General features: G+C 41.8%; 1 protein-coding gene across 1 annotated transcript in view; it reads right to left on the reverse strand.

Moving 5' to 3' along the window:
• DNAH14 (dynein axonemal heavy chain 14) overlaps positions 1 to 22,048 on the reverse strand; it is a 485,531-nt gene that overhangs the window by 389,451 nt on the left and 74,032 nt on the right. The window contains exon 11 of the mRNA XM_048843312.2: positions 13,397 to 13,528. Coding sequence (XP_048699269.2) covers positions 13,397 to 13,528 — 132 coding nt within the window. The remainder of the gene's footprint in view (positions 1 to 13,396; positions 13,529 to 22,048) is intronic.

Raw genomic sequence — 22,048 nt, forward strand, 5'->3', positions numbered from 1 at the left:
ATTCTAGGCATGTACTGAACGTATAAATACAGTCTTGAAAGCAAACATTGTAGATGAGGGTTGAGGATCAGCAGCTATACCAAGGAAGAAATGGTCACTCAACCGGTACAGCAACTGTGGTTCTTCAAGATGTGTGCCCGGACAGGTGCTCCATTCTAGATATGCTTGCACTCCTTCGCCTTTGATCGGAGATTTATAATAGTAGCGTCCATTCGACTCGTGCATGCACATTACTCAGCCTCATGCTCCATGCCGTTATATAGTATTGGCAGGCAAACCACCTTCAGTTTCCTCTCTATCAGGAAGCAAAGAACTCTGAAGCAGATGGGAAGGAGAGAGGGTAGTGGATCACCATAGGGATACATATCTTGATTGTACCGCAGTTTCTGCACAGTGAGAGTAACCACGTCGTCTTTTTCAAATAGCGTCCCTAGGGATGTGCCACTCTAGGTGGTTACTGAGCAGTTCCCCTTAAGGAGGAGGGAGCTTCGGAGTTGAGTCCAATATCAAAAGAAATCTGATGAGGTTCAACAAGGACAAGTGCATAGTCCTGCACTTAGGACGGAAGAATCCCATGTACCGCTACAGACTAAGGACTGAATGGCTCAGCAGCAGTTCTGCAGAAAAGGACCTAGGGGTTACAGTGGACGAGAAGCTGGATATGTGTCAACAGTGTGCCCTTGTTGCCAAGAAGGCCAATGGCATTTTGGGATGTATAAGTAGGGGCATTGCCAGCAGATCGAGGGACGTGATCGTTCCCCTCTATTTTACATTGGTGAGGCCCCATCTGGAGTACTGTGTCCAGTTTTGGACCCCACACTACAAGAAGAATGTGGAAAAATTGGAAAGAGTCCAACGGAGGGCAACAAAAATGATTAGGGGACTGGAACACATGACTTATGAGGAGAGGCTGAGGGAACTGCGATTGTTTAGTCTGCGGAAGAGAAGAATGAGGGGGGATTTGATAGCTGCTTTCAACTACCTGAAAGGGGTTCCAAAGAGGATGGATCTAGACAGTTCTCAGTGGTAGCAGATGACAGAACAAGGAGTAATGGTCTCAAGTTGCAGTGGGGGAGGTTTAGGTTGGATATTAGGAAAAAGCTTTTTCACTGGGAGAGTGGTGAAACACTGGAATGCGTTACCTACGGAGATGGTGGAATCTCCTTCCTTAGAGGTTTTTAAGTTCAGGCTTGACAAAGCCCTGGCTGGGATGATTTAGTTGGGGATTGGTCCTGCTTTGAGCAGGGGGTTGGACTAGATGACCTCCTGAGGTCCCTTCCAACCCTGATATTCTATGATTCTCTGATCAAGGAAAGCACAGCCAAGCTGAATGCTGCATCAAAAGCAGAGTCGTGACTTATTGCATAGTGGTCCGCAATGTATGTGCAGAGGTCAAAGTCGAAGCCCTATATATTTTAATGAGAACATTTTTGAGAATGGCTGTAAAGGTGGAAATGGACCTTGTAGAGTGAATTTTGCATGTCCAAGGGTGCTTCAAGATTGGCAGCAACATCTAATGCAGTTGGATACCAACTTGGAAAGTCTTTGTTCAGAGATTGCAGACCCTTTTGAGCTGTCTGTGAACGAGACAAATAATTTGGGAGCCTTTCTGAAAGGTTTAGTTCTGTCAGGATAGAAGGTTAGGGTTCCTGATATCAACTGTGTGTAACAGTGCCTCTTCTTTGTGTAGGTGAGGTGTAGGATGGAAGATCAGGAGGTGAATGGGTTAGTTAATGCGGAACTCGGAAGATATTTCTGGTAAAAACTTGGCATCTGGTCGTAATGTGACCTTGTCCTTGAAAAATATTGTGAAAGGGGAATATACTATAAGGGCTCCTATTTCCCCAGCTCGTCGAGCTGATGTAATGGCTACCAGAAACACTGTTTTCATTGATAAATGGAGGGGTGAGCAGGCAGCCATCAGTTCACATGGTGATCTCATAAGGCATTTAAGAACCGGACTGAGGTCCCAAACCAGAGTAGGATGTTTGACTGGTGGAAAAAGATTTCAAGCCCCTTCAGGAACCTCTCTGTCGCTGGGTGGTCCAATACGGAATAACCTTCTATTGGAGAATGGAATGCCATGATAGTTACCAGGTGGCCTCTAACAGAGATCAGCAACAGCCCCAAGTTTTTTAGTTCTAGGATGTAGTCCAATATATATCTGACAGAGATAACGTTAACAGAATGTGTTTGAGGTCACACCTGCAATCAAACCTTGCCCATTTTTGTAAGTAAGTGTAGTGCATAGACTTTTCTGCAGCTGAAAGTTGAGAAAATTTACTCTCTCTGAATAAGTCATTTCTAATCCTTTGAACCATTGACCAGCTATGCTTTGAGGCGAAGAACTCCGAGACTGGGGTGAAGGACCTTCCCTCATTCCTGGGAGAGGCCTGGAGAGTGATCAGTGAGTAAATGGCCAGCTGTATCAAGTAAGGAAACCATGTTCGTTTGGGCCAGGTCAGAACTATTAGAATAACTCTGGCTTTGTCATTTTTATTTCATGTAGAAATTTGGATATCAGAGGAGTCAGGAGTACACATACAGTAGACCTGACAACCACTGAAAGTGAAAGGTATCCCCCAAGAATCAGTGACTCAGCCCGCCTCTGCAGCAGAACTGGGCACATTTCTTGTTTATCATCATTGTGAACAGGTCTATTTGAGGAGTGCCCCATTGCCAGAATATGTGGTGAAGAATGATGGAATCCATCTCTTACTCATGGTCTTGAGAGAGACCATGCACACTGAATTAGTTTGTGGTCCCATTTTGAACTCCTGGGAGGTAAGCTGCTGTGATGACAATTTGATTACGTATGCACCAATTGCAAAGCTAGACAGCCTTGGCGCAGAGGTAGGGAGATCTTGTCCCTCCTTGCTGGCTGGTATAGAACATGCATGACATGTTATCCATCATGACCTTTATGTGTTTGCCCCTGATTAGAGGGAGAAACTGGAGATAATCATATCTGACCACCCTAAGTAACAGGAGGTTGATGCATAGAGTGGTTTCTTGAGGCACCCACCTGACCTGAGCTATGTGGGTGTTTAGATGAGCTCCCCACCCCAATAGGGACACATACATCATTATGACAATCATTGGGGGAGTGTGGGTGAAAGGGACTCCTGCACAAACATTGTGAAGATATTTCCACCCACCAAGATAGGTATGGAAAGTAGTGTAGTTAGACTGTGTCTGTTTGGTGACTAAAACAGTCCTGAGCCACCCCTGAAGGCAACACATTCCCAGTCTTATACGGTCTATAATAAAACTACCAACTGCCATATGCCCCAACAGCTGAAGACAATCTTTAACCGGGGTTTGAGGGCTAATCTGGATTGTGTTGACTATGTTGGATACAGCCACGAATCTGTGCACTGGGAAGTAGGCTCTTGCCTCTATTGAAATGATATAAGCTACAATGAATCTAATTTTCACACACAAGTCAAGGGGAATTTTTGAAAGTTCAACTGTAGGCCCAATTTGAGGAGCAGGTCTATTGCTTCACAAGTTGCCTGTGAAGTTACAATTAAGGAACAACCTTTCAGAAGCCACTCATCTAGGTAAGGGAACACCAGATGTCTTTTTCTGCAGAGGTGTGCCACTATTACTGACAACACCTTTGAAAAAGACCTTTGAGGTAAATGGTAGGTTGAAAGGGAGCGCCCTGTACTGAAAATGGTCCTGACCAATAGTAAAATGTAGGAATCTTTTTGAGAGATGGGTGGATCACTATATTGAAATATGCACCCTGAAGGTCAAGGGCTGAGAACCAGTCCCCTTGGTCCAGTGATGAAATTATTGCTACAAGTGTCACCATACTGAATTTTTGTGCCTTCACGAACATGCTGAGTTGCCTTAGATCTAGGATGGGTCTCCAACCATTGTTCTTTATTGGAACCAGGAAATAGGAATAAAATCCCTTTCCTCTGTGCTGCATGAGAACCGGTTCTATAGCACCCAAGAGTCCACCATTGATAGATCCATCAATGGCTATTAGCCAGGATGGACAGGGATACAAAATCATGCTCTGAAATGTCCCTAGCCTTTGTTTGCAGAAGGTGGGAGTGGATAACAGGGGATGGATCACTCAATGATTACCTGTTCTATTCATTCTCTCTGCAGCACCTGGCATTGGCCACCATCGGAAGACAGGATACTGGGCTGGATGGACCGTTGGTCTGACTCAGTATAGTTGTTCTTATAAGAATAGGAAAGAGTCCATTTCCTGCTGTAGCAGATTCTCATGAGAGTGGTCCCTATAGAGAGAGATGGGGAAGGGGGATTGGCAGGTGGCAGAGAAATAATGTGGATGGAGTACCCTGTGCAGAAATCTTCAAAACCCACTTTTCTATAGTGACTGACTCCCAAGCCCACCAGAGTGGTAAAGGCAGTCGCCAAAGAAAGGAAGGTAGGTGAATAGATGCAGTTGGCAAGAATGGGGATGGTAACTCAGAACCTCGACCACCCCCATCAAAATTTGTGAGTGAAGGTGGAAGACTGTGAGGTTGAAGATTTAGAAGTGAGTGGTTTTCTTCTATGGTACCTCTGTCCCTTGTGTTGAGGTTTGTATGATCTCTGGAAGCTTGAGAGTAGGACAGGACAGGATATCTGTGCTATCTGGGGCTTACTAAACTTTCTCTTGAGGGCAGGTACATAGATCCCAAGAGAACATATTAAGTAGCTCTCGAGTCCTTTAATGCAGAGATTTGTCCATGTTGTCAGCAAACAGTTTGATATCATCAAAAGGAAGGTCTTTGACTGTATTTTGCATCTCCTTTGAAAATCCTGAGAGCTGGAGCCAGGAGGCCCTCCTCATAACTACCACTGTAGAAATCAAATGGGTGGCAGTATTAGCAGCATTATGGGAGGTCTGCAGAGATATTTTAGCATGCAGCTGGCCTTCTGCAATAAATTCCCTGGAACTGTTCTCTTTGTTTTGCTAGTAGATGCTCAGTAAACAAATTCAGCTTAGTATAATTTGCATGATTATACTTTGGCATTAAAGCCTGGTAGTAGGCAAATCTGAACTGTATAGTAGCTGACAAATATGAGTTTCTACCAAACAAGTAAAGGTGCTTATGATAGGGCCTGGATTTAGCGTGGTGCTTCCTTCCACAGCCATTAACCATGTCGACCACCAAGAGTAAGGAGAGGGATGAGAAAATAAAAATTCTCCTTATACAGGACAGACTGATAATATTTTTTAGCAACTCTCTTGCATGTAGGTGGAATTGTGACTGGGACGTGCCAGATAATGAGGCCCCTCTAGAACCTGCAAAAGTTAACAGGCAAGGCAGTGCGGGCAGATGAAGCTGTATGAAGGATGTCAAGCAGCTTATGATATGATTCTTTAACCTCTTCATAAGGCATTTACAAATAATCCACAATTCTCTTGACAAGGTCTTGAAACTGCTTGAAATTGCAACCAGGGATGGAGGAGGTGGCATAACTGCCTCACCCAGGAATGCAGAAGAGATATTGGCCAGTGGAGAGATGTCTTCATCAGCCTTAGCTTCCCATTCCTCAAAGATTTCTTCCTCTCTAGAAAACTGGAACCTCAGGGAGGGTGATGAAGGTTATTTATCCGACTGATGGTGCTCAAAGCCCTAGCGAACTGCTGGCGATCGGACACTCGAGGGTTCCAGCATGGCCAAGGAGGTGGTGCATATGGCATGGGTGGAGGCATCCCTGGGGTTCATACCAGCTAGATGGTGGTTGTGGCCATTTCTCACAAGTGATACCAATCTCCTCAAAGACCTTTGGAAAAGAGCCTCTACACAAATGCAGAGGAGAGCCTTGCACATATATTTGGGAGACTGAGGCAAAAATCTTCATCAGAATCCGTCTCTTCCAAATCATTCCATAGTAGTGGATCACCGGACAAAACCATGAGGTGAAACAGTCAGAACTGGGCACAACGTCCAGCAACCTGGAAGTCCTCGGTACTGGGAGTATATCAGAGCCTAGAAATGAAGAGTTGGGCATCTCGAACACAGCAAGGTCTCAGGGAAAACAAAACTCCTGCAGTACCTTGTCCATGGCCTGCGCTGAAGTGACAGTGGCTGAGGGAGTTGCCGGTATTGTGAATCTTGACCACTCGAAGGGGAGTATAGAAAGACCTTGAGAAGGCTTCTTCGGTTCCAATTGAGAAGAGGTAGCGCTCTTCTTGTCGCCTCACTACATTCATGGTGTCGATGGCCTCTCGGAGCCTTGGTCTTCATAGTCTTTAGGTTTGACAGTGCCCTTGGTACCTGAGGAACCAGCAGCCTCATGGGTACCAGGTCTGAGAGCAGTGGATACTGAAGTAGCTGGAGTCATTAGAGACCGTATTTCTTTGAGGCAGATCCCCTACCTGGAGAACTCAAGGGATGGTCATTGGGAGGAAGCCTGGGTCTTTCCTCTTAGATGCCCTCATGGAGTGTAGTTCAGAGACAGACAGTGACAGTGGATTTACTAGGAGACCAGCAAACGGGGGGCAGAGAGGGGGGTCCCCTGGCCAGGGTCAGTGATTGAGTGCAGTGAGTTCTCCATTATCTCCCTGTTTTTTCTGGCTCTAGATTTTAATGCCAGACAGAAGTTGCACTTTTGGGAAATATGAGATTCCCTGAGGCAACAGCTGCATGAGGATTGTCCATCACTCACCAGGATTGCCTCCTGGCATGACAGGCAGTTCTTGAAACCAAGAGAACTGGGCATGCCCTCCCAGTAAAGTAAAACTCCTGGGAGGAGAGAAACTATATAAAAGATATTAGAAGAAAACTATATTAAAAAATTTTAAAGTTTTTTTTAAAACTACTACAAGCTAAAACTACTACTAAGAACAACTTATAATAAGCTAACAAGTAAAAGAGTTAAGGGGACACATCTGAAATAAAACTCAACGTAAACAACTGCAAAGGCTCCATCTCAGGCTGAGGTGGTAGAGAAGGAACTGAAGGCAGTCCACCCACAGAGTGCTATATAACAACAGCACGGAGCACAGGACTGAGTAACACATGTGTAGACCAAGCAGACTGTGCTATGAGAAATCTCTGATCAAAGGTACAGGTGGCACAAGTGCACCTAGAGTGAAACAATCATAGTGACAACACTCGAAGAAGAACAATACAAATCGCCAAGATGTCTTCTTATTTTTATATATGATCATTAATCATCATTTCTTCAGTATTTCTAAAATGTTTTTCACACTTCTAGTGTTTCCCCAAGAAATAAGGATACCTTTTTACTAAAGGCGCTTTTAAGAATATGATCCCTGCTATTTGAATGGTTTGGTGTGGAAGGGAAAGTTTGCAATATCAAAAGCAATTGCTTAAAGTTATTGTTTTAAATTTCTCTTAGGCTAATTTGCTTGGATTTATAAAGGAGGGCACACATATAACATTAGGTAGTTAAAATTCAAAATAACCTCCAGTTATTTATATTAAAAAACAGGAGAAATACAATCTTTGAAATGAAATCTCACCACTTCCTGCCCTGCTAATCTGGAAACAAGGAAGTCTTTTACACATGGCTGGTCCATACATCTGATGCTTCTGGATTCTGCAGCTTATCTGGAGTTCAACAACTCTTCTTAGACCTTGCCCCTGAAGACGGGGGCAAGTCTTTCCCACATAAGATTTTAGCAAAATTCTTCAATATCTCTTCTGGGTCCTGTGACCCTGGACAATGGGAGAGGCCATCCATGGGGTGTCATGCACAGTGACCTCAGTTTTATATACACTGATTTAAGGACTAGTTGGAGGGGACCTCTCTGATTCCTTCTGATTCCAAATGGTTCTCAGCTTTCAGATCTTAGTTTTTCTGCTGCTTCCATCAGTATCCAGTGAAGGCACCAATGCACAAAAAAAATTTTGATGCTCTTTTTAGTTGGAGGGTCTAATTAATTTCATGGATTGCATTTTAGTATTTACCCTGTTAATTTTGGTATCCCTTCCAAGTGATTTCTCTTAATATTCCAAGAAGTTATATCCTAGTTAGATGCTTATACATTTCAACATTCCCTTTTCCTTCTTGTGTTATACCATTCCTGTTTAACTCTCTGATGAAACTATCATTATCAGAGAAAGCACACAAAATCCCTTATAATTCCTCTAAATCTAGTGAACATAGTCCATACCTTCTTTGATAATATACAGAACTTTTCACTTCACATTTTTCAAGACTTTTCATGGGATATGAGACATTAAATTGGAGGAACAAGACCAATTATTCGCATAGAATGATATATCTCTGATTCACAATGCATACAAATGTATGGTTTGGGGTGAAGTCTAAGTCACGCACATTTTTTGAGAACACTGGCAGTGTGCTCCATTTGACCTTCAGTTTTCTGGGTCTCAGGGCAAGTTATTTATAGCTAGTTAAAGTTTATATTTTCTACACTTATCTCTGCCTCTTAATTCCTTGTAGCCAGACAGTGGGATGGGAATTCTATCCACATGCAACTCATTAAAGCTTTCTAAGTGCTTAACTTAGTTTGAAAATTTTGTTATGCGCATTGGAGCTTTCGGTCATGACCGGAACTTGAGCAGTCATCCCTAGTAGTTGAAGCAGGAATCAGCGTCTAGCCAAAGATCAGAGTATTGAGCTGGGTCAGAGTCAGAGTGAGGAGTTGAGCCAAGGGTCAGAGTCAGACAGTCAACCCAAGGGATGGAGCTGGAGTCAGAAACAGGGGGCAGGGAATCAAGAACAAGGCAAGAACCAGGGACAAGTCAGGAAAGCAGGGCTAGAGAGTCAGGTGAGAACGCCGGGGCCAATGTAGCCACCAACCAGGAATTCACCCAGTTGCACAGACAACTTCCTGTACCTCCTTATGGCTTAACTACAGCAGCTGGACCAACTGATGGGGCTGGGCACTCCTCTAATCAGGACACCGTTGACAGTGCCTCTGGTGGTGCCAGGATTCCATTAGCCACTCATACCACTACTTACGAGCAAGCCACTGGATGGCGGCCATGATGAGAAGGCTGCCAACTCAAAAATAATGGGGGATTTCAATTATCCCCATATTGACTGGGTACATGTCACCTCAGGATGGGATGCAGAGATAAAATGTCTTGATACCATAAATGACTGTTTCTTGGAGCACCTAGTCCTGCAACCCAAAAGAGAGGCAATTCTTGATTTAGTCTTAAGTGGAGCACAGGATCTGGTCCAAGAGGTGAATATAGAGGAACCACTTGGTAATAGTGACCATAATTAAATTTAACACCAAAGAAGCCCACCACAGCATCATTTAATTTTAGAAAGGGAAACTACACAAAAATGAGGAAGCTAGTTAAAAAGAAATTAAAAGGAAGTGAGCTGTAGCTCACGAAAGCTCATGCTCAAATAAATTGGTTAGTCTCTAAGGTGCCACAAGTACTCCTTTTCTTTTAGTCCCAAAAGTGAAATCCCTGCAAGCTGCACAGAAACTTTATACAGATACCATAATAGAGGCTCAATTTAAATGTATACCCCAAATTAAAAAACATAGTAAGACGACCAAAAAAGTGCCACTGTGGTTAAACAACAAAGCAAAAGAAGCAGTCAGAGGCAAAAAGGCATCATTTAAAAATTGGAAGTTAAATCCTAGTGAGGAAAATAGAAAGGAGCATAAACTCTGGTAAGTGAAGTGTGAAAGTATAATTAAGCAGGCCAAAAAGAATCTGAAGAGGAAAAAAAAAGAGCAAAGCTTCCCACACTTGAGCCATTCTTTTAAGGTGACAAATCTGAGAAACTGTCCCACACTGAGGCGTCAGTGGAAGTAGTTTTGGAACAAATTGATAAATTAACAGTTGTAAGTCACCAGGACCAGGATGGTATTCATCCAAGACTTCTGAAGGACCTCAATAGGAAATTGCAGAAATACTAACTGTGGTCTGTAACCTATCATTTAAATCAGCTTCTCTATCAGATGACTGGAGGATAGCTAATGTGACACCAATTTTTAATAAAGGCTCCAGGGGCGATCCTGGCAATTACACAGCAGTAAGCCTAACTTCAGTACCAGGAAAATTGGTTGAAACTACAGAAAAGAACAGAATTATCAGACACATAGATGAACACAGGGAAGAGTCAACATGGTTTTTGTAAAGGAAAATCACACTTCACTAATCTATTAGAATTCTTTGAGTGGGAGAACAAATACATGGACAAGGATGATCCAGTAGATTTAGTGTACTTAGACTTTCAGAAACACTTTGGCAAGGTCCCTCACCAAATGCTCTTAAGCAAAATATGTAGTCATGGGATAAGAGGGAAGGTCCTCTCATAGATCAGTAACTGGTTAAAAGATAGAAAACAAAAGGTAGGAATAAATGGCAAGTTTTCAGAATGGACAGACATAAATAGCGGTGTTCTCCAACTGTCCATACCGTGACCAGTACAGTTCAACAAGTTCAAAAATGATCTGGAAAAAGGAGTAAACAGTAAGCCGGCAAAATATGTAGATGATACAAAACTACTCAAGATAGTTAAGTCCAAAGTAGACTGCAAAGACTTATAGAGGGATCTCTCAAAACTAGGTAAGTGGGCAATAAAATGGCAGATGAAATTCAATTTTGATAAATGCGAGGTAATGCACACTGGAAAACATAATCCCAACTATACATATAAAACGATGGGCTCTGAATTAGCTGTTACCACTCAAGAAAGAGATTTTGGAGTCACTGTGGACAGTTCTCTGAAAACATCTGCTCAATGTGCTGCAGTAGTCAAAGATAACAGAATGTTAGGAACCATTAGGAAAGGGATAGATAAGACAGAAAAATATCATAATGCCTCTATATAAACCCATGGTACACCCACATCTTCAATACTGTGTGCAGATCTGGACACTCCATCTCAAAAAAGATATACTGGAATTGGAAATGATATAGAGAAGGGCAAGTACATTATTAGTGGTATAGAACAGCTTCCATACGAGGAGAGATTAAAAAGACAGACTTTTCATCTTGGAAAAGAGACGACTAAGGGGGGATATGATAGAGGTCTATAAAGGTCTTGACTGGTATGGAGAAAGTGAATAAGGGTAAGTTATTTACTCCTTCGCGTAACACAAGAACTAGGGGTCATTGGTCATTGTCAGAAGACAGGTTACTGGGCTATTTGGACCATTGGTCTGACCCATTGTGGCCATTCTTATGCCTGACACTCTATGGATCCGAGTTCAAAACCTGTCGATCCTCACACTCTCCTTTCCTAGGAATTGTATATTTTAACTTACATTTAGTTAATCCTCCCCAGAGAAGATGTCCGATCTGTTGTGATGGGCTTACTGACTCTCAGGCTATGTCTTCACTAGAAACACTGTAGCTGTGCTGCTGTAGCACTTCAGTGTGGACAATCATAGCAACAGGAGGGGTTCTCCCATTGCTGTTGTTAATCCACCTCCCCAAGAGGTAGCAGATAGAACAACAGAAGAATTCTCCCTGCAACCTAACATTGTCTACATTGGGCATTAGGTTGGCTTAACTACTTTCTGCAGGGTAGTGGATTTTTCATATCCCTGAGCAATGTAGCTGGGTCAACCTAAACTTTTTAGCATAGACCTGGCCTCACTGTCTTTAGTTCTGAGAGGAAGCCAAAGGTTTGGAAGACAAAGATTGATGGCACTCTTAAGCCTGATCTACACCTAAAATTCACACCCCAGAGAGAGACAGTTAAGCCAGCCTAAGTGCTGATGTCGACATCACTAGGTTGACAGAAGAATTCTTAGTTACTGCCTCTTTGGGGTTGGGAGGGATTCAATATAGTGATGTGAAAAAACCCTCTATCACTGTGTAAGGATCTGGAGGACCAGAGGAGTGGGGTCCAGGTGAGCAATGCTTACATGCCGCAACTCTGTAGCCACGGCAGAGCCACAATACATGCTCTATAAACTCAGGGTGGGGCAGAACTAAATGCCATAGGATGTGCCACCCACTGAAGACCCAGTTAGAGCACACACATCCCCAGATTGGTCCAGGTGTACTATTTAAGCATGGAGGGAGTTCCAGGAAGCTGTCTGTGCAACCAAGCAGTACCTGGCCCATTGCTATCTTAATCTCATTCCCTGCTTTGGATTCCAGCTCTGATTCATGGCTTGACACTTTACTCTGCCTCTGATCCTTGGCTTGACTCTTGATTCCTGCCTACAGCTCTGATCCCTGACACCGACCCCTAGCTTGGCTCCCCGCTCCAACCACCAGGCTCTACTCCCGCTCTGACCACTAGGCACGATGCCTGGTCCTACCCACAAGACCAGAGCACTCATGTCCTGTTTGTGACAAACCATAGCACATGTCTACACTACAGTGTTACAGCTGCATAACTACAGTGCGCTGCAGCTCTTGTAATGTAAGCATACCCTCGGTTGCTTCAGGCACAATTAAGTGCACAGTGAGAATGATAACTGTTAACATATTTTCAATAAATATTTTCATGTCCTACACCTTACAGGCAGGAAAAAAAGACCGCACATAAGCCTCCAAAATAGTGCATGAGCAAGATGATACCACCATTCAGGTGCACAAGAACCATGATCTAAGTGAAAATCCTCCATTTGTACACATACATATCAGGCAAAGGTGCACAGGGCTGAAGAGACTCATTCAAACAGACCACACAATTTAAAGATCTATACATTTGAGTGGAAAGGTTTCTATGGCCCTAACAAAGAGCACAATCATGCAACCCTTACCCTCCTACATAGTCTTATTCAAATGAACAGGACTACTAATCTAAGCAAGGGCTGCAAGACCAGAACCATTAATAGGCAAGTTTATTTTGCCCCAGAGCAGAAGGCGCTTATGCAGTCTTCAGTAGGATTGTATACACCGGAGTTAAAACCTCTGTATGTAGTCTTAGAAAAATTGCATCACCCAGATGCCATTTTACAATATGTATACTGACACCTTCAATTAAAAAAAATCATACTTCTGTCTGAAAATTCTTAATGTGCTATTGTAAAAAGTAACACCCAAGAGCATTATAACTGAAAGAAATTAGAAAAGAAAAACTCTCTCTGTTTTCAGTTTATTTAATCCATTTGACAGAACCTAGTGTACAATTATTTACCATGTACAGTCAGTTTCCACTTCTTGAAGTAGACTTCAAAGCATGGTATTATATTAAATAAATATTTGATTGAATTTCAAAATCATTAAACTGTAGACCTCACGGAAACTACATGGCTCTTAAAAGAAAATTATATACAATATAGTATTTCTATTAAGTAGAGTAAAGAACAAAAAGGAAAATCTTATTATATGGAAAACTAAAATACAATAAATGTTTTTGTAGTTTGCATGTACAGGTACCTTCTCTTCTCATACTGCAAACGCCTAATAGTTTTTTAATAGAACCTGAAGAGGAACAAACATGCAGGATAAAACCATAAAAATAAAAATAGCAAAGAATCTTAAATAATTACCCTTAAAAAAGTACTTTGAATGGCTTGAATTACTTTCTCCCTGAAAGCCTGTAGTTGATGAAGTGCTTCTTTATTCTGTTGATATTGCTCCTCACAAAACTCATCCAAAGAATATGTGCGAGACCTGTCCACCTAAATGAATAAATGGAAAAAATACCACGAGTAGTGAAAGAAAACCTAGCATTTAGACATCAGCTCATGTGTCATCCCAACCCATCCTCCTGCACAGAAGCAGCATACAGGCACTAGGCCCCAAAATGCAAAGTGAACACAAGAGGAAGGACAATTGTCAGAGTGTAGACCCCCAAGTGGAAGAATAGTTTGAGATGACAGAAAAGTGCAATATAGGCAGGGGAGGAGCTACATAAAGCCTGGAAAGTGAGAACAATGAATTAAAATTCAGTGCAGGAAGATGAGGAAAAATGAGTTTAATATGAATGCAGGTCATGCAGAACCAGTGCAGTGCACTCCCTTAAATAAGGAGTATGTGTGTGTGAGACAGAAACATATGGTGGTTAGAGCAGTGGAAGACAAAGAGAGAGGTTACTTACCTTATAGTAATTTGATGTTGTTCAAGATGTGCTGTCTATACATATTGCACTCATAGTATTGCATACCCTCTAGCGCCAGAGGTCAGAGTTTTTTTCTTGCTAGCAGTCTCCTGCACTCCACACATGCTCACAGAATGCACCTCTCCTGCCTCCACCTTTCCAGAGGGCATAAAGGGACAGAGCAGACCAACTTCCATTCAGATCCTTCACCAGCCAAAATCTTGTAAGGACTTTGAATTGTGGGGAAGGAGGGCAGGTCATGGATACATATAGAAAAACTCATCAGTTACTGTAAAGTGAGTAACCTCATTCATTTGTCTATATGTCTCCCACTTGTGGAGACTGAAGAGCAGTTCACAAATGGAGGTGCATATCAAAGTTTTACATAAAGACAGATCTAAGCACTACTTTATCAAAGGCTGCATCTTCTCTAGTTGCCTGTTCAACTGCATGTTCACGAAAGTATGGACAGATACCCACGTGCCTTGCAAATTTCTAAAACTGAAACAATATTAAAAATCTACAGAAGTAGCTTGGACTCTTGTAAAATGTGCCCTAACTGTCAACGGGGCATCCCAACTTGCAAATTGATAGCACAATTTAATACATCTTGAAGTCCAATTTGAAAGTATCTGAGAAAAAACAATCTTTAACTCTATTGATGCCACAAATAATTAAAGAAAGCCTAAAAGATTTAGTTCTGTTCAGAAAAAAGGCTAAAGTTGGGACTCTAACTAAGGTCCTTTCTACTCTATTAGTGTGAGTTTTTGGACAAAATAGTGGTACATTAATTGACTGGTTAAACATGAAATTCATTCACAGTCTGAGGCAAGAAACTCGGATAAGTCCTTAATAAAATCTTATCCCTCTGAAAAATCATATGGGCAAGACCAGAACTCTACGTTTTCACCCACTGTTCATGCAGAAGTAATAGCTACTAAAAATACGGGTTTTATGGACAGAAGATTTAATGGACAAGTAGCTAAAGGTTCAAACAGGGTTTTCATTAAACTAGACAACATAACATTCAGAATTCATGGAGCATATGGATCCTTTATAGCTGGAAATACTTAAGAAATCTTTGAGAAGTAGGATAAGAAAATATATTAAAACCATCATTCTTAGGATGATGGGCACATACTGAAGCTAGGTGCACTTTAATGGAACTAATCAACAATGCAGAAGATTTTAAGGACAGAAGGTAATCTAAAATGGAAGGTATATTAAACTGAAAAGGTGAAATATTAAGACTCTGAGGCCAATCATCCAATCTTTTCCAAGTTGCTCAAGTGGAAAGCTTCTGCTATTTATTAAAATGTCCTGAACTGCTTGAGAAGAGAATTTTTAAGTCTCATTCAAGAAGCTAGCTTCCAGGCTGTCAGATGTAGGGATGACACTTTCAGGTAAAGAATTGTCCAATTGTTCTCAGATATCAAGTTGGGAACCAGAAGAGGGGCAATCTGTGATGGTATCAACCATCCAGAAGCCAGTATTGTCTGGGACATACTGGTGCGATGAGACTTATGGAAGCTGAGGCTTGCTTGAGCTTCACTAAAATTCTTAGAATTAGTGAAATTGGAGGGTAAGCAACATCTCCAAAACTTTTTGGCCAGAATCAGATGAAAGATTATACAGACCAGATGAATTGTTCAAAGTTCTAACACCATATGTATGTAGAAGAGTCTCTTTCTGAGGCCACAATGCTCGAGTCTGATGATGTTTGGATGTAACCTCCAAACTGGTATCCATTATCATTGTTAAGAGTTGGTTGAGGAAGCACAAACGGAAGGCCTCTGCAAGCTTGAGAAGGCTCTAACCATTAATGAAGGGACATCAGAACTCACTGGGGAACTGTAGAGACTGTACAGTGTCAAGGATTAGTGATATGAGGAAGGTTTTGGGATGACTGACCATGGACAAGAATTCACAAAGAGACTCTTTAACTGATGAACTCCACTTGAGTACCTGGGGTATTAACCTTTTGGGATCAAGACTAGAATGATTGATAAGAAGGGCTTTATGCTAGAAGATACTGGGAGAAGGTTGGGAGAAACTTGTGAAATCTCTACACGCCTTGCTTCAACCCCCAGTAGGAAGAAAATCAAGTAAATGAAGATGCAGTAAGGGATAATGGAACACCACAAGGTAAGAGTATGAAAAGGAAGGAGGAAAAAAATGGAAACATTGATTGGAGTAGTATTCAGGCAGGTGTTACACTTAGTGAAAGGACTATATCCAATCCAGCTAGAAAACTGGGTGAAGTCCAAGGGAAACAACTGGAATGCTTCTACATGAATGCAAAGAGTCTGGGCAGTAAAATGGAGGAAATGGAACTATTTGTGCAGAAGGTCAAACCAGATATTCTAGGGATTACAGAAACATGATGGAATAGCGTTCATGACTGACATACAGGTTTTGAAAGAAATGTGTGTTTAGGAGAGAGAGGACTAAGGTGATGAAATAGCACTGTACATCAATGAAACGGTAACTATAATGAAATATGAAGTGACATTATTAAAAAAATATCAATCTGTTTGGGTCAAAATCGCCTTGGGAAAGAATTGTAAAAGAAGATCTGTGGGAATAATATTAGGGGTCTGCTATAGACCTTCTGGGTCAATCTTGGATATGGATAATAATCTCTAATATTATTAGAGAAAAATACTTTGGGATTTGTTTCATAACGGAAGCCTAACTTCCTGGATATACATTGGAGAATAAATGCTATTAGTATTGATAGGGACAACTTATTCCTGGATATGATAGGTCTGCTTTCTTTATCCTATCATTACTGTAACAAGCTGGTTAAAGGAAATAACCTTGGATCAAGTGATCAAAAGCTGATTCAGTTTAAATTAAATGGAAAGATAATCAACACCAAAGTCAGCAACTACAATTTTTTATTTCAAAAGGGCAGAGACTGAGAAATGAAGGGAGTTGGTCGAAGAGGTCAACTGGACCGAAGAGCTTAAAGGATTAAATACAGAGGCTTAGAAATTCTGCAAATCAACTATACAAAAAGCAATCTGAAATTTGCATCCCAAACTTAGGGGGAAAAAAACTTGTAGGGAAAGGCTCTGGATCCAGCTGGATCAACAACCATCTCAAAAATATTATTATGAGTAAGAGGAGAGCCAGAAGGAATGGAAAAAAGGGGCTGATGAACAAAGAAAACTACATCATGGAAGTTAGAAAAATGTAGAAATAAAGTGAGAATTGCTAAAAGTCAAGCTGAATTAGCTCTTACCAGGGAAATTATAATAAATACTAAAAGGATTTTTAGTTTACATAAATAAAATGAGAATAAGGAAGGATGAGGATGAACCGCTATGTAATGTAGAGGGGAAGATTAATGATAATGTAGGTATGGCCAAAAACTAAATGAATACTGTGCCTCAGTTTTCAATAAGGATGATAATAAGGAGCATATGCATGAAGGCAGTACTGCTGATGGAAATGAATGTCTAGAAAAGTACCACCTCTGAGGTGGAAGAAACATCTAAAGAGCTTAATGCACTCAAATCAAAGGGACCTAATAAATTACATCACAGAATACTGAAAGAAATGGCACACGTGATTGCTAGTCCAGTAGCAAGGAGTATTAATAAATCTATTTATGTGGGGGTAGTACCATATGACTGGAGAACAGCTAACATCATACTAATATTTAAGAAAGGGGGAAAAGTGATCTGGGCAATTATAGTCCTTTTCATCTGACCTAGGTAGTATGCAAGGTTTTAGAATAAACTGTGAAGGAAAGAATAATTAAATTCACAGAAGTTAATGGTAAAGGTGATGTAATGCAACAAGGGTTTACCAATGATAGATCATGCCAGACTAACCTGATTTCCTTCTTTGCTAAAATAACTGATTTTTTAGACAAGGGAACTGGACTTCAGTAAAGCATTTGACATGGTACCATATGGAAAATCATTAGTTAAATTAGGGAAGATGGGGATCAGTACAAGCATTGTAAGGTGGATGTGGAATCAGCTAACAGGAAGAAGATAACAAATTGTACTGAAAGGTAAATTACTGGACTAAAGGGACGCTACTAGTGGAGTTTCCAAAGATCAGTCTGGAGACCAGTATCATTCAATATTTTTATTAATGACATTGCACAAAAAGTAGGAGTGTCCTAATGAAATATGCTGATGATACTAAGTTGGGAGTCATCATCAATTTAGGGGAGGATCAGAATATTATACATGAAGATCTGTACTAGCCTGGGGTGCTGGAGATGCTGGTTCAGTTCCCCACCTTGGATTGAGCAAAGAGATAAGTAACAGCTGCCTCTCCTCTTGACACGTCCCCTTTATTTTTTGGGGGGGAGCGAGGGGGGAGGAATAGCTCAGTGGTTTGAGAATTGGCCTGCTAAACCCAGGGTTGTGAGCTTAATCCTTGAGGGGGCCATTTAGGGATCTGTGGTAAAAATAGGGGATTGGTCCTGCTTTGAGCATGGGGTTGGACAAGATGATCTCCTGAGGTCCCTTCCAACCCTGATATTCTATGATTCTATCTGGATAGCCTAGAACAGTGGAGTGACAGAAATGGGATGAAATTCAACAGTACAAAGTGCAAGGTCACACACTTGCAGTCTAATAATCAGAATTTCTGTTACCAGCTTGAGGCTCATCAGTTGGAAACAACAAAGGAGGAAAGAAACCTGGTTGTGAGAGTCAATCACAGGATGACTATGAGCATCAATGTGTTGCAGCTCTGAAAAAGGCAAATGTGATCCTAGGATGTACTTGGCGAGGCATTTCCAGTAGAGACAAGAGAAGTATTAATCCCATTAACAAGCCACTGGTAAGACCTCATTTGAATACTCTGTTCAATTCTGGTCACCCATGTTCAAGAATGATTAATTTAAATTGGAAGAGGCACATACAAGCACTACTACGATGGTCAGGGGAATGGAAGGCTTATTTTATGGAGGAGAGAGACTAGAAGAGCTTATACCCCTCCGCCGAGCTCCATCCCTCCTGCACCTGGATCCCTGCTGAGCTCCACCCCCCTGCATCTGGACCCCTATGCTTGCACCCAGACCACTCCCTGCTAAGTTCCCCTGAATTTGAACCCCCACCCCGATGAGTCCCACCCCACCTCCCCGCATCTGGACCACCCCACCCAGGCCCCTGCACCCAGACTCCCATCCCACTGAGCCCCAACAAGCTGCACCTGGACCTTGACCACACCGATCTTCACCCTCCCAACACCCAGACCACTCCTGCTGAACCCCAACCACCTTCACCCCACCCCCTTCAGAGTCCCATTCCCTCTGCCCCTGGACTCTCCCGAGCTCCTATGCATTCAGACTTCCCCCTCTACCCCTGGACCCCCCACGGAGCCACCCACACCCAGACTGCCCCACACAGAACCCTCTAACCCTACAACTGGATCCCCCCCACACCAAGCCCTTCCACACTTGGATCCTGCCAGGCTGAGGATCTTAAACAATCCTAAATATTGTTTGCAAGCTGGATAGATGGAGATGTGAATATACCCATCCAACATATCCGGGGCTGTAAACCAATCCAGTCCATTCACTCACAGGAATATAACAGCAAGAGTCAGCATTTTGAACTTTTGTTTCCAGATAAAAGTGGGGTCCCACTGGGGAATGTTCTTGACCCAACTATATTTTATATTTTTATCAATGACCTGGAAAAAAATAAAACAATTACTGATAACATTAGCAGATTACACAAAAATTGCGGGAGTGGTAAAGAAGACAGGTCACTGGTACAGAGCAATCTGATACGCTTGGTAAGCTGGGCACAAACAATGTGTTTTAATTTTGCTAAATGTAAATGCATGTGTCTAGGAACACAGAATGTAGGCCATATGTACACAAGACAGACTATCCTCGTAAGCAGTGACTCTGATAAACATTTAGGGCTCGTGGTGAATAATCAGCTGAACATAAACTCCCAATGCGATGCTGTGGTCAAGAGGGCTAATACAGTCTTTGGATGCATAAAGAGGGGAATCTCCAGTAGGAGTAAATAGTTTATTTTGCCTTTCTATTTGACACTGATGTGACTGCTGCTGGAATACTGTATCCAGTTCTGGTTCCCACAATTCAAGAAAGATTTTGAAAAATTGGAGAGGGTTCAGAGAAGAGCCAAAAGAATGATTAAAGGATTAGAAAATATGCCTTACAGTGACAGATTCAAGAAGCTCATTCTATCTAGCTTAACAAACAGAAGGTTAAGGGGTGACTTGAGTATAGTCTATACGGGTATATAAATATTTGAAAATAGGTCTTTTCAATCTAGCAGAGAAAGGTATAACATGATCCAATGGCTAGAATTTGAAGCTAAACTATTTCATACTGGAAATAAGGCATACTTATCCTTGCTGTTAAAAATGTAACTGGCAATTTTAAAATCAGGATTGAGTATTTTTCTAAAAAATATGGCCTAGAAATTATTTTGGGGCAGTTCTATGTCCTGCGTTATACAGGAGGTCCCTTCTGGCCTTGGAATCTAATATATAATCCTTCCAGGAAGACTTCTGAAGTCTGATTTTAGGACAAATCTCAGGAACAATAGGCAAGCGGGCAAGAAAGAGATCCCTCCAAACTTGCCTCAGAAGCCATTGAACATTCTCTCAAACAAAGATGACTAGCTCAAGAAGGAGTCTTCATTAAGTGAGTGTCAGATCCTGCAGGCAGATGTTCAATAGCCAGTACCAATGATTCACCCATATATGGTACCAATAACTGATTAAAAGCATGAGCCACTGGTGATTCTGAATGGTCACATACTACTAAATCTAATGGTACCACGAATGTGGGAGCTGAAGTAATCAGTACCAATGCTTGAGCTATTTAACCTATTGGTAAAGTTGTATACAATACCAACAAGAAAGTAGTCAGGGAAGCAGCACCCTTGACCTGAGATGGCATCTGTGCACCTGGTATTAAATCCTTGAGTACCAATGAAGTACATACAGTAGATGCTACTGTTACCTGCAGAGGTGGCACTGAAGCCACTCTTTTTAACAGTACCAATCTCTCAGAGGCATGCTTCAGGGCTTCAGAAAACACCTATCTATGCCTTCCAAAACAGCAGCTTGAATCTTGTCTTCTTTTTCTTCAAAGGAGCTGGAGAAAGAACTGTGTCCCTTTTCAGCCAAAGATTTTTAACTGCCACAGAAACACTACTTGTAGAGGGGATACTGGAGACTGACTGATCTGACTCACCAGGATCTGAGTCCGGTCTTACATCTGTGCAGGAGATACATCCTCAGTTTACAGAGTGGTAGCCGTGTTAGTCTGCATCAGCTAAAACAACAAGGAGTCCTTGTGGCACTTTGGAGACTAACAAATTTATTTGGGCATAAGCTTTCGTGGGCTAGAACCCACTTCATCAGATGCATGGAGTGGAGTGGAAGATACAGGAGCAGGTATAAATACATGAAAAGATGTGAATTGCCTTACCAAGTGTGAGGCTAGTCTAATGAGACAATTCAATTGACAGGAGGATACCCAAGGGAGGAAAAATAACTTTTGAAGTGGTAATGAGAGTGGCCCATTTCAGACAGTTGACAAGAAGGTGTGAGTAACAGTAGGGGGGAAATTAGTATAGGGGAAATTAAGTTTAGGTTTTGTAATGACCCAACCATTCCCAACCTTTATTCTGGATTAATCTGATGGTGTCCAGTTTGCAAATTAATTCCAGTTCTGCAGTTTCACGTTGGAATCTGTTTTTGAAGGTTTTTTTGTTGAAGAATTGCCATTTTTAGGTCTGTTATTGAGAGACCAGAGAGATTGAAGTGTTCTCCTACTAGTTTTTGAATGTTATGATTCCTGATGTCAGATCTGTGTCCATTTATTCTTTTGCGCAGAGACTGTCCAGTTTGGCCACTGTACATGGCAGAGGGGCATTGCTGGCACATGATGGTATATATCACATTGGCAGATGCGCAGGTGAATAAGCCCCTGATGGTGTGGCTGATGTGGTTAGATCCTATGATGGTGTTCCTCGAATAGATATGTGGACAGAGTTGACATCGGGCTTTGTTGCAGGGTTTCATTCCTGGGTTAGTGTTTTTGTTGTATGGTGTGTAGTTGCTGGTGAATATTTGCTTCAGG

Source organism: Caretta caretta, chromosome 3, assembly GCF_965140235.1.
Source record: "Caretta caretta isolate rCarCar2 chromosome 3, rCarCar1.hap1, whole genome shotgun sequence".
In the NCBI taxonomy this organism is placed as follows: domain Eukaryota; kingdom Metazoa; phylum Chordata; order Testudines; family Cheloniidae; genus Caretta; species Caretta caretta.